Here is a 13,803-nt window from a genome sequence, read left to right as displayed (position 1 = left end):
AGTCCAGTGGCTGAAGGGGGGGGGGGGGGATCGCCACCCGAGCTGTGAATTTATGAGACCACAGTTTTTCTAGACCAGTTTTTTGCGTAGATTCCGAATCTGGGTGGTGATCAGGCGTTTGAGGGGGCGTTTTCGAGATAGGGGGGGGGGGGGTCCAATGTCTACGATTGGGGGAAAATGTGATTATGTTGACATATTAATGATGATCATGTTATATAATTATTATTAAAACATAAATTTCCAGGACTGCCCATCTCTAAATAAGTGTTTATAATACCCCTGGACAACTGTTTTAATTTGTGGCGAGGTGGGGTGGCTGGTTGCAGGTGTATGGGGGGGGGGGGGTAAAATTGGCGGGAAATGAGTTCACGTCGATATAAATGATGATTTTCTTAGAGCTTGATGAAACATCTCTAAATATGTTTATAATATTCCCATTGTGTTGCGATGGACGCCTGAGTGGGCGCCCGCGGGGGTGGGCGGCTTGTGGAGGGGGGGGGGGGTAACATGTGTTTTTGTGGACAGAAATCATTTGGTTCAAAATTGACCTTAAAAGTGGTTTCTCGTTAGCTTTTGCATTCATTACCTATTTCGTCATTCAATATATTAAATTATAATGGTACTTTTCAAGAGATCTGAAAATGTACTTAAAAAACACAGTAAATCAGAGACATGTTTAGATATTAGTTTATTCTTAGTCTTCATCAGAAGATTCAAAATCAAAGTTCATAATATGAGTTGGATAAATATCTTCTTGGTTGCTGACCAGCAGTTCGCATATATCCTTTGGATATGCTTCAGATAACAATTCACATTCCAAATCTTCATTCCAGCCATGCAGCAAAAGACCACTACGGCAAGGTAGTAATAAAGAAATGTCTGTTATTTTTTCACCCAGAAAATCTGTCTTCTTCTGCGATCTTTTCTTCCTTTGCCCATCTCATTATCGATCAAAATGTGTAAATTTGTATCATTGTGAGGAGAATGATTGAGATGTCTATTTCGCCCGAGTAATTTGTTTTAGCGCTTCCATTAATTTGCAATGCGATGAGGAGTAGGTAAGCTATATTGGTGTCCTCGTGGTTTGTTGTCAGTTCTAGGATATTCTCGATACTTCAATACTAATCTTGATATATTTTTTGATCCAATCAAGATTAGTATTGAAAGTGTCGAGAATATCTCGGCCTACATGCTTTCAGTGGTAATGACTAACTGTCTTTCTTTTTCCAACTTTCTAACAATTTTTAAAGAGCTGGGACAGACAAATGATGTTTCTGATGACGTAATAACTGGTTTAGAAAAAATTGTTTATACTATGTACGGTGAAAGGCGACTTACATCAGTAGATGACACTAGAAAAAAGATTTTCTGGGGAATTTAAATTGTGATGAAAAAAACAAAAAAAAAAACTTTCTTTCTTTATTACCATCTTTCCTGAGTAGTCTTTTGCTGCACATTAAACGCAACAATTATGTTGCAACAATATGGAGACAGGCTGCAAAACCAATGATTGAACATGATGATCCTGCGATACAAGGCTGGAATGAAGATTTGCAATGTGAATGGGTATCTGAAGCATACCCAAATGATATATGTGAGCTGTTGATTAGCCATCAAGAAGATATCTATCCCGCTCATATTATGAATTTTGATTTTGAATCTTTTGATGAAGACTAAGAATAAACTAATATCTAAACATGTCTCTAATTTACTGTGTATTTTATGTACATTTCCAGATCTCTTGAAAAGTACCATTATAATTTAATATTATTATTCGGAATGACGAAATTGGTACTGAACGAAAAAGCAATCTAATACAGATGTATATTTCGTTTCGTGTTTTTATACTTTCGATGGCCTACACAACATGGTTATACGAGCGGCTTTTGACACTATGACGTCAGACATTGATTACTCAAATCAGCGTTGACGTTTCTCAGGGTTTACCCCACAGTTCCGTGCAGAGCACGCCAAGAACTCGTCGTAACAGACCGTTTTATTGGCTAATTCCCTTACATCAACTAGACCGCCTGTTATATAACAACTCTTCCAGATCCTATAGTGTTGTGAAGACAAGGAAAACGAAATTTTGAACTATAAAAAACGAAACGAAATAGCATCTGTGTGTTTTAATCAGATTGAACGAAAAAGCTAACGAGAGAACATTTTTCAGGTCAATTTTGAACCAAATGGTTTCTCTCCCCCAAATTACAATTACCCCCCCCCCCCCCCGCCCCATACAATGGGAATCTTACACACATATTTAGAGATGTGCAGCTGAATTAAAAAGTAATGTTTTTACCAAGCTCTAAGAAAAATCATCATTTAAATCAACGTGAACTCATTTCACGCTAATTTTACCCCCCCCCCCCTCCCGATACACGCACACCTGCTACCCCCAACCCACCTCCCCACAAATCAAAGCAGTTTTCCAGGGGGTGGGGGCATAATATACACTTCTTTAGAGATGGACAGTCCTAGAAATTTATGTTTTAGTAATATATAACATGATCATCATTTATATCAACATAATGACATTTCCCCCAATTGTAGACATCGGACCCCCCATATCTCGAAAACACCCCCTCAAACGCCTGATCACCACCCAGATTCGGAATCTACGCAAAAACTGGTCTAGAAAAACTTGGTCTCATAAATTCACAGCTTGGGTGGCGACCCCCCCCCCCCTTCAGCTACCGGACTGTCTGTAAAGTACGCGTCTGCCGATGGGACATTTTTGTGGTCGGAAATTTAGTTCAAATACTTTGTAAAAAAACATTTTCATTAATCCTTACTATAATTTTTCTTTTTGTGAAGAAGTTTGGGCCTGTTTTATCCATTCTAAATAACTGACTGTTTCTGTTCTCTTAGCAGCATGCTTAAGACCTAACCATAAAAAATATCACGCAAAGATTAGGATAATTATTATTTTTCAGACTAAAGGATTGACTAATTGATATTTATATCAGTGGTAGAGATAATTCAACAGGATCGTCTTAGGATTCGACCTGTAATAACACCGGCATTGATTAATTGAAACCTCCATAGGTAACTCTGAAAGTAATTATCGGAAATCATTGTTAATCAATAGGATTCTTCGTCTCGTGACCTTAAACACCGTATCAATTTCAGGTCAGTCGGATATTAACGGACGGACTAGGGCGACGACATGCCAATGTGGGCGTATAAAAAGCTCATTTCAGTATGGTTTTACTGCAGTTTTATTCCCGACAACAATTTTGATGTCTCATTCTAGAATAATTCTGTTCATATTGCATTTCCACAAAATCATTTTGCGCCACACAGATGTAAGACTGATAGTGGCCATATTAAATTTTAAGATGGCGGTGGTAAAAAAAGTGATGTGAATCTACAATAAGCTCATGTCAGTATGATTTTGCACTACCGTACTTAATAATTCATACAATTTTAATCCCCACAATTAGAAGCTAGTTTTGACATCCCATTTTAGAACAATGCTGGTCAAACTGCATTTCCACCATATCTTTATCATTTGGCACCACATAATAGTAAGAAAATATGGTGGCCACCGACACACCGAAAGGCAGCCATTATATTCTAATGGAAGTTTTGGAGATTTGACTTAAAACAACCGGTTAAAATTCTAGAATAATGCTGGACATCCTGTATTTCCACCATATCTTTTATCATTTTGCGCCAGATATATAATAGTAAGACGATATGGTGGCCATATGGTTGGAAAGAACAAAACAAAATGTTTCATTTACAATCAACAATGATAGTCATTGCCGTTCTCTGAAAAACAGCGTAAGAGAGAGAGAGAGAGGGAGAGAGAGAGAGAGAGAGAGAGAGAGAGAGAGAGAGACGGGGTTCAACATCCACTGGACCAAAACTAGGTCATTTCAGGACTACCATATGGTTCAATTTTATTTTAATAATTTACTTGCACATAGGGATCTTTAGCAGTGTAAAGACCCCTACGTGCAAGCGAATTATTGAAATAAAATTGAACCATGTTAGTCCCGAAATGACCTAGTTTGTATCCTGTGGCCGTTAACCCCATTTCCCTCTCTCTCTTTAGCAGTGGGAGGAAGCTGGAGGACCCAGAGAAAACACACAAGAGTGGACAGGCGACCCTACTCTTTGTCACTACAAGCAGAGAATCTAAACTACACCACTTGACCTTATGATCTAAAATGCATGCATTAAACCATTTGGTCACCCAACCCCGATAACATGGCACAATCAAAGGAGCACTTTGTCCCAGATATATTATGGAGAGATGATGCACCAATATGACATTTGCTCCAATAAATTTGGATAGGTTTTATTGAGTTTTTTATATATATTTATTTAACAACAAAATATAGTTACAATATAACAAACAATTAAATTCAACACCAATTCCTACAACGAGGCACTGTAAAATTTACAACCATATATTGTTTAATTAGGTTAAGCTCATTGATTGTTGTACACATTAAAACAAAAAACTCTTAGCTTAGGCTTACATTTTACATAAAATCTAAAACTTAACAATGCCAACATAGAATCTGTAATTTAAAAGTGTGAAATAAAAATCTAAATTTATAATAATAATATAATAATAATTGATTTATATAGCGCCAACAATTCAACTCAGCGAGCAGCCCTCTGGCGCTTTACATAAGTACAGCTAATATAATTTTCAACAATTACAACACATTAATCCATAAAAAAAACCCAAAAAACCCCCGAGAACATTATTTAGTACACATGGTAAAAGAATGACAAACACAACTAGAACCGTATTCAATCAGTTGTATATTTGAGCAAAATGTTCGGTTTTAAGATATTTTTTAAAACCTAAAATAGAATTTGGGTTTTTGGTTTCGTTTGATATTGAATTCCATAACTTCGGAGCACCTACGGCGAAAGATCTATCACCGGAGTTTGTTTTTGAAAAAGGCTTAATTAAGAGATTGTCTAATTGTGATCGAAGGGTTATGCAAGGTTTATTGGTGTTAAGAAGGTCTCTAAGGTATTGAGGCGAAGAATCATCATTTAGAGCAGAATACGTAATAGACAGTATTTTAAAATTGATACGTTGACGGACTGGAAGCCAATGGAGATCTTTCAAAATTGGTGTCATATGTTCATTTGGTTTCGTCTTGGAGTTTCTGAAGTCGTTTGGTTTTATTTTCAGGTAGATTGTACAAAAGTGAATTACAGTAGTCGAGTCGTGATGTAACCATAGTGTTTACTAGCACTTTAATTCGCGTCACTATCAATGAAAGATCTAATTTTTCCAATATTAAATCTGAAAATTAATACTTTTACACATGGCCGAAATTTGTCGATTCATGTCCAGATGAGAGTCAAAATAAACACCAAGATATTTTACAGAATCTGTTGGTGTAATAGAGATATTGCCAATTTGATAGTTTTCTGTTTTAGATTTTAGTAGTTGCTGCCTGATGTCGACTTTCATTATTTCTGTTTTGTCATCGTTGAGTCCATCCATTTACGAATATCGGATAAACAGGCCTCAAGTTCGCATATCTCAGATGGTTCAGAAGAAGGCTCAAAAGCTATATTGAGTGTCGTCGGCGTACACATGGTAGTTAAGACCGTGTTTACGAATGACATTTCCTAAAGATGTTGTGTATTTGGTAAACAATAAAGGACCGAGAACGGAACCCTGTGGCACGCCATATTTTAAAACAGTTGATTTGGATGTGGAACCTTTGATAACAATGGTCTATGTACGGTTTTCACGGTATGACTGGAACCATGTAAGGGCTAGTCCACTAACACCAAAGTTGTTTAGCAATCTTTTTAAAAAAATGTGGTGGTCTATCGTGTCAAACGCAGCGCTTAGATCAAGCAGGACTAATGCCGATGCTTGTTTCTTATCCATTTCGTTTAGTAAGTCATTTTGAACAAGTAATAAGGCGGTTTCAGTGCTGTGTTGTTTTCTATATGCGGATTGGAATACTTCGTTGAGGTTATTATTATACAGCCAGAAGCCAAAGAGGAATTTACAATATCTGTGATAACTGGGACCATCACTTCAAGACACTGTTTTAGTAGCCAAGTGGGAATGGGATCAAGAGTACACGATGCTTTGATGATTTACTGGGAGAGTCTGTTCTGGCCCGTCTTTATTTAGAATTCTATTGATAACCTTGTGAATTTCACGGGTATTACCACGATTCTCAAGAATACTGTTCATAACATGGCGACGTTTTGCATTTCTTATTGTAGTGTTAGTCTCATTTTTACATTTTATATATATTTGCCTGTGTATTTCTAGATTTGATTTTCGCCACTATTTTTCCGCTTTCCTTTTCTTCTGTTTACATTTTTGAATTTCATCATTAAACCAATTTCTATTTGATCTGATAGTTATACTTTTAGTTTGAACCGGTTCATGTTTATCTAATAATTTAATAAGAATTTTATTATATTGTTCAATCTTATGATGAATATTATCATGTTCTTTGATCTGTTCATAAAACTGCTCATAAGTTATGTCGGCTTTGAATTGCTCTACATCAATGTTTCTAGTTTTTCGGAAAGATATAGTGCGTTTTATTGGTCCAGGTTTATAAAGCGCCAGTTTAGCGAAAACACTGTAATGATCGGATATCAAGTCATTTTTAACATGAATGGAATTTAGTAAATTATCATTGATTCTCGTAATAATAATGTCTAGGGTATAACCAGCGCGATGTGTAGGCTCATTTATATGCTGAGTAGGATTAAATGCGTTGGGAAGTTCAGTGAATTTCTTTGTATGTCTGTCAAGTGGGATATCTAGGTGAATACTGAAATCCTCAACTATAACTAAACGCCCCGACGCGGAAGACAAAACATGGAGTAGATCAGAAAATGCTTCGAGAAATTTCCCGATGTTAGATATGTTATTTTTTAATGCTGGGGGCCGATAAACTACCACAAGATGGATAATTTCACTTTTGCACTGAAATCTCAGCTGCTGGATCTAGAAGCTGTTATATTTGGATGGATTGAGTATAGATGACGTCATAGACTTTTTGTGGACAAAGGCGATACCACCCCCATTCCTACATTCTCTGTTTGCAAGTGAAAAATCGTAATTTACAGGGATGAGTTGGTTTATTGCAAAGTTATCTGTTGACTTTAACCTCGTTTCAGTTAAAACAAAAATGTCAAGATCATTGGGGTGGATTAAAGGTTGTTAGTGAGCACAGTTGATAACTTGAGGAGATCATTTTTAAGAAATATCCTTCATTTACAATGCTGAAGAATGCTCCATGATTATGCTTAATATAAACATGTATCTAACACAGAGCAAGAGGTATTTTTGTTAGTTAAACTTCAAATCATTTTAGAATTAATTGGATGAATTGTTTTCTGCCAAAATGTCCAATATTACTGAACACCTTTCTGGTCATTTGTGTCAGGTAAATTGGTATTGTAACTAAATTTACAGCCAAATATGGTTTTATTGGTCTTGGGAACACTTACCTAGGAATACAGGAATACTAAAGCACTGGTGGCACTGACCACTTTTTTTTTTAAAAAAAGATGAGCCACAACATTTAATAAAAATATCTATAGTCAAATATACTTGTAGGAACAATGAGCTAGATATATCCAAACAATTTAGTAATATCTTATGTCCTATGGTACAATTTGATTAGAATAAAGATTAACAATTTCTTTCTATATAATAATTCAAATATTTACTTTACTTGTGAAAATTGATAACAAGATCTGTCAAGCAGATATAAAAAACTTTCAAATTATTTAATGTCAAAATGATAACAAGATCTGCCAAGCAGATACAAAATACTTTCATATTATTCAACTCACTTCCAATTAATGAAAAGTGTTGAAAGATATGAAAGTTAATAATGAATCCAATTTCAAAATATGAATAAAATCAGAAAAGTAGTTTTATAGATCTGTTTATAAAAAATTAGTTAATTCTATATGTAAGAAGTATTTTGGTCATGACTGCTATATTTTTTGACAGATTATTCAAACATTTATATAACTGATTTGTATTTCGATACTGTACCTTTCATACATTTTTCAGTAACAAAAAAGCAAGTATTCAAAAATAAAAATGAATATGGCAGTGAAGTTTTTGAAGATAGTCTATGAATCAAATATTTTGAACTTTAATTTATCAAGGGTATATTATTCAGAAAATTTCTGAAGTTTATCTAATTTCAAGTTCAAATTTTATCAAGGTATTCAAGTCAAAGAATAAATAATTACTTAAGGACTCGAAAAGCTCACCTAGTATCAACTATTTTTTCTTATTTTTTTCAGATTTAGAAAATTTTTAGCCTAAGATTAAAAAATATAATGTTACAATTTTAAGAAATACTCGTAATAACATATATTTCCTGGACACTATGTTATCAACAGTTGAACACAAAATTGATTATAAGTGAACAATGGCTTAAACTAAGGATGTGATTAATGTGAAGTTTTTGATGCAAATTTACACACAAAATGACATTGAAAAGATAACAAACATGTGACCTTGAATGAGATTTTAGTATGTAACCAGTGGCTGCCAGGCAGGATACGCCCACATTTTGCAAGAGATGGATAGAGAACAAGCTAAACAAAAAGCGATTATTCGTACAATCAGGGGCCATAATTCAGGAAGTTACACTTCGATATGCGCAAATATTGAAAGGAACCAAGATCTTTGGGTTATAAACTTACATTTCAAGTTTCATCAAAATCAGAAGAAAACTGAAACCTCTAGAGGGACCACAACCTTAATTTTACGCTATTTGAGTATCAGTTTTGGTCCAATTTTCACGAAATTCAAACTCAACCATCCTTAGGGTGTAAAGGTGATATATTCAAATGTTTTTTGAAATCGGATAAAAATTATAACCTTTATAGGGTCCACAAGATAAAAACACGATTTTCCGTACAATCAGGGGCCATAATTCAGGAAGTTACGGTCCGATATGTGCAAATACAGAAAGGAACTGAGATCTTTGGGTTATAAACTTACATTTCAACATTTCACGTTTTATCAAAATCAGAAGAAAATTGTGACCTCTAGAGAGTCCACAACCTTGATATCTCATATTTTTACGCTATTTGAGTACGAGGGACGGCCATTTTGTCTGTCAGTTTTGGTCCGATTTTTACGGATCTTTTGGAGATAAACCTATATTTCAAGTTTCGTCAAAATTGGATAAGAATTGTGACCTGTAGAGTGTCCACAAACAATTGTGGACGTCCGGACGGACCGGGACGACGGCAATATACGTCCACGTGAAAATGTGGGCGTATATAAATATTATAGGTTGTGGTTTAATATTATGCTAAATTTCTCCTGTTATGACTTATATAGTAACCACATATATGAAAAACCACATAAAGAAACTATGCAAAATGACATTGAAATACACATTTAGGAAACCAACGAAACAATTAAAGTACTTGTACATGATCAGATTTAACTGCTGTATTTTCTTTAAAATTCTCTTAGTGTTTTTAAGGAGATATTTGAAATGCTGCCAAGAAATAACCCTCAGCTGTATTTAATTTCTTTGGTTTAAAATACATGGAACTAATGATTGATAGATTTCAAATACTTTTAGTAAGATAGGTTGCCAGGCAACAAAACTACAACCACAGCAGCTAATTCGTCCTGGCAGTTGCATATTTATCCTTGAGTAGGTAATGTGAGCATTTACAAGACACTAAACACTGATCAAGAGTAACAACCCCTGAAGTAATTATCAGAAATAATTAACATTGGATTGACAGTTATTATACAAAATAAGTACTGGTAATTAAATAATTATGTGAGCCTCAAGAGTGGCCATAAGATTTTAAATTGATCAAGGTCCATAACTCTGACAGCAATTATTGGAAACTGATGAAAATCAACAAGCTTCTTCGTCTCATGTTCATTAACACTGTGTATGGATGACAGATCGATGGACCAACGCAACGGAAGGGGGTGATGACAATATATAAAGCACATTTCAATGTAAGGGTATAAAAAGAATTATGAAAATTTCTTGTGTTCTGTGTAAAAGCTACCAGTTTTCTGTAGATTGTTTACAAGGCTTAAATCGCCTATGAAAAATGTTTATTCTGTATAAAATCTACCAGTTTATAAGGCTTAAATCTCCAATAAAAAATGTTTCTGCATCAAAGCTACCAGTTTTTCAACAAATATGGTAGGTTGCTTACCCACTGAATAAGACTTACATATACAAAATTTTATCATAAACATAAACAATAAGTATCACAGGAATAATGAAATATATATATTAAAATGTATTTACCGGTACATGCACAATAGTCACTTAATAAAACAATTCCAATTACAACGTAAACATGATTTTAAAAACAGAAAATGTACAATATTATGGCGCTATAAGTTGTTTAACCACAAAAGTTAGATGTGGTGCCCTGTCCCAACATCTTATTAGTCAATTCGAGTTTTAAAAGAACAGATTGCAGTGAATGCAATATACATCCACATATACCAAGACAAAGTTGCTTAATAAAACAAGCCAACAGTAAGGCTGATGTCCCCTGAAGAAATCCTAAAATAATTGCACATTTATCTTTATCAAAAGTATCTATACTTGGTCTGAGCATAAAATATTCATGATCAAACTCGGTTAGAATCAAAGCTATCTTGTTCCAAAGCAACGACCAATGAAATTGCTTAGCTCTGCTTAGCTTTAGCGGGAAATGTTAATCATTGTCTAATAAACATCTATACCTCATTGTTATGTTCCAAAGTATTGTCCAATCAAATTGCTTATCGCTACATAGCCTAAGCAGAAAATTCTCATCATCGAAATTAGTCAAGGTATTGATATAATGAATCTATACCTGGAGTTCATCACTCTGACCCAATTAGAACCAAAGTTATCTTATTTCATGGTCTCAACCAATCAAATTGTTTATCTCTGCTTAGCCTAACTGGAAAATGTGCATTATCGAACTCATTCACCTCTTAAACACCTACACCAAATTTGAACATTCTACCTCAATTAGAAGGAGAGTTGTTGTGTTCCAAAGTCTCAACCAATCAAATTGCTTATCACATATCAATTAGAAGCAGAGTTATTTTGTCCCAAAAAATGTGACTGACTGACGGACGAACGGACAGACAGAAGCAGGGGACAAAAAGAAGATTGCAGTTGGTTAATAAACACACGCAGAAGGCATTTATGTTCGAATTTATGTAGATGATCTGAAATTGCATTTCAAATCCAACAATTGGATCAGCATTAATTGTGAGATGGACAGTTCGTAAAAATTCAAGTACAATTCTAGTTGAGATATTTGTAACATAAGTAAAGTTATTTCACTTCTAACAATTTATCAAAGTAATTCAAATAGGCTAATTAAATATGAATCGACAGAAGTGACTGTGATAATGAATTGATTTTCAAAGTTTCATCAAAATTCATTCACTAGAAATGATATTATTGCGTTCCAATGGAATCAAGACAGACGCATAGAAGGATGGATGGAAGATTTGACTTAAATTTGTGCTTTTAAAAATCAGATGTAACACTGGAAAAAAATGAATTTTGATTATATGATCAAATGACAAGAATAATGAATGGTATGTCCTGATAAGTAATATCATGTCAAAGTTGATTTAACAGAGAACATCACAAAACAATGTATATACAATTGACAAAAGAACATGTATGTTGAATATTTTTTTTCAAATCATTTCACCACCGGATGTTCCTTCATGTCAAAACTATTCTTTAATATGCTAGTCTCTTCAGAACCACTTTAGCAGTTCCTTGATAACTTATCATTATGGCTTGATTTCTGGCATATTAAGCTAGTTAAACAGTATAGAAAACGACCATTTTAGCATTATATAAAGTCATTTAAAACTGATCATCCAGGTCTTCATCAGGTGAGATTCCTGTGCTGTAGTTTCTAAGAGAATCTATGTCCAATTCCTCCTGAATTATAGGTGGCTGGGAATTACTGTCTAAAAATTCTCTGTCCATCACTAACTGGTTTGATAAATCTGGTGTATCTATTTGATATCGATAAGAAAAATCTTCGGTTAAAGAAACGTTTTGTAACCAGAAAGGCTCCCCCAAAGACAAAATAGAGTTTCCCACAAAGTCAAAATCACTAGGCAACCGTTTAAACAATTTATCATAAAATGGTGCTCTGATTTCTTTCGTTTTCTTTTGTCTTCTAACAGGGTATTTTTCATTAGTTCCATCCGATTCTTTTAAAGAACTTGCGGAATCTCCAGTACTTGTTTGGTCACTTGGTGTTATGTCACTGACAATTTTTTCATCACTACTGCCCTCAGAGGAAACACTCATATCTCTTTTTGAAGACAAGTCTGTTTTAGAAGATTTGGGACTTAACATATTAAGTATTTCATTTGTTTCTGATATGTCACTATTTATAGATTCCACATTCAAAGAATCACAGTTCAATAGATCATCATTATTACAATTCGCCAAATCTTCAGCACTACAGTTCATTAAACTGTTAGAATTAGAGTTTGTAATATCGAAAATATTACGATTTGCGACATCATCAGCATTACAATTTGTAACATCAGCAGCATTTTCACAATTAATAGCATTTGAATGTGTTGCCATTAATTCTTCCTGAACTCGTGATTCCATATGTACCTGTAACTGATGTCCAAGTTTAAATATATCTTCCATAGCGGTTTCTTTGTTTTTGTCTTCACTACTATTCATACCAGATGATTCTTCAGACTGAATAAAAAAATGAAAATTGTCCTAAAATTTTGTAACAAGTATAGATCAAATAAAACACTGTCAAGCACAGCAAAATATATTCCACAACAGCTTTTGTTATTTGAGCTAACAATGACATGGATGAAAGGATGGAAGACTGAAGCATCAGGAGAGAAAACAGACATTGTAGCACCATGCAGTGATATGCATCGCTGGTTACACTGTAACCAAGGTATCATTTAATCTTGTGTATCTAGCACTAATTTCTTTCACATTCGTTTAATATCAGATCTTTGTTTAGAAATTTGTAAAAACTGTTTAAAATCACCATAAATCGTTTAATTTGTACTTATGTCCAGTTTAATTTCTCAATCACTGTTCAAAAATAAACAACCCAATTGATTACTGATGTATAATGATTAATTTTTGAACAGTGGTCAGGAAATTAAATACTTGTAAATTGGACACTCATTATCAAAATTAATCAGTCAGCTTTAAACTGGACACAAGTACAAATTAGATGATTTTTGGCGATTTTAAACAGTTTTTATAAATTTTTAAAGAAAGATTGGATATTAAATGAATGTGAAAGAAATTAGTGCTAGATACACAAGATTAAATGATACCTGGGTTACAGTGTTAGATGTGGAGGAAAGTACATGGGGAAAACTCCCCACGGCCAACGTGTGATGCATACTTTCTTCTGCTACATATTTTAATAGCCTTGTGACCGTCTAGTATTGTATCTGGTTATATTTGTAATTATCTTTTTATGGCTAGAACCATACTATCTCAGTTTTTACATTTTATATCAAGCACTGGGTACATAGGTTACAAGCTTAGGTTACATTACAATACTTAAAATTAAGATGTCTTTCTCTCCACCCCCTAATTCATAGATTGAGTTTACTGACAGAACACACATCATATGACTCTCCTACAACCTAACAGGGCATTCTGAATCCAGATGGTGTCTCTTCAACCTCAACGGTATCTCCCAACATTATGCCTCTCTCTAAGAATCTAGCGACTGTCTTCTGATTGCCCAGAGCTCTGATGGTTTTTTACACTTGAGTTTCGACTTTAAATTATC

General features: G+C 34.3%; 1 protein-coding gene across 3 annotated transcripts in view; it reads right to left on the bottom strand.

Moving 5' to 3' along the window:
- Window positions 1-4,293: 4,293 nt before the first annotated feature.
- LOC126828644 (uncharacterized) overlaps window positions 4,294-13,803 on the bottom strand; it is a 39,704-nt gene continuing 30,194 nt past the window's right edge. For all 3 annotated transcript variants that reach the window (XM_050558529.1, XM_056102573.1, XM_050558531.2), the window contains exon 23: window positions 4,294-12,728. In XM_050558529.1, coding sequence (XP_050414486.1) covers window positions 11,865-12,728 — 864 coding nt within the window. In that variant the 3' untranslated portion in view covers window positions 4,294-11,864. The remainder of the gene's footprint in view (window positions 12,729-13,803) is intronic.

Source organism: Patella vulgata, chromosome 7 (genome assembly GCF_932274485.2).
Source record: "Patella vulgata chromosome 7, xgPatVulg1.2, whole genome shotgun sequence".
In the NCBI taxonomy this organism is placed as follows: Eukaryota; Metazoa; Mollusca; class Gastropoda; family Patellidae; genus Patella; species Patella vulgata.
Note: the sequence above shows the minus strand (reverse complement) of the source record. Positions and strands in the feature narration are given on the sequence as shown.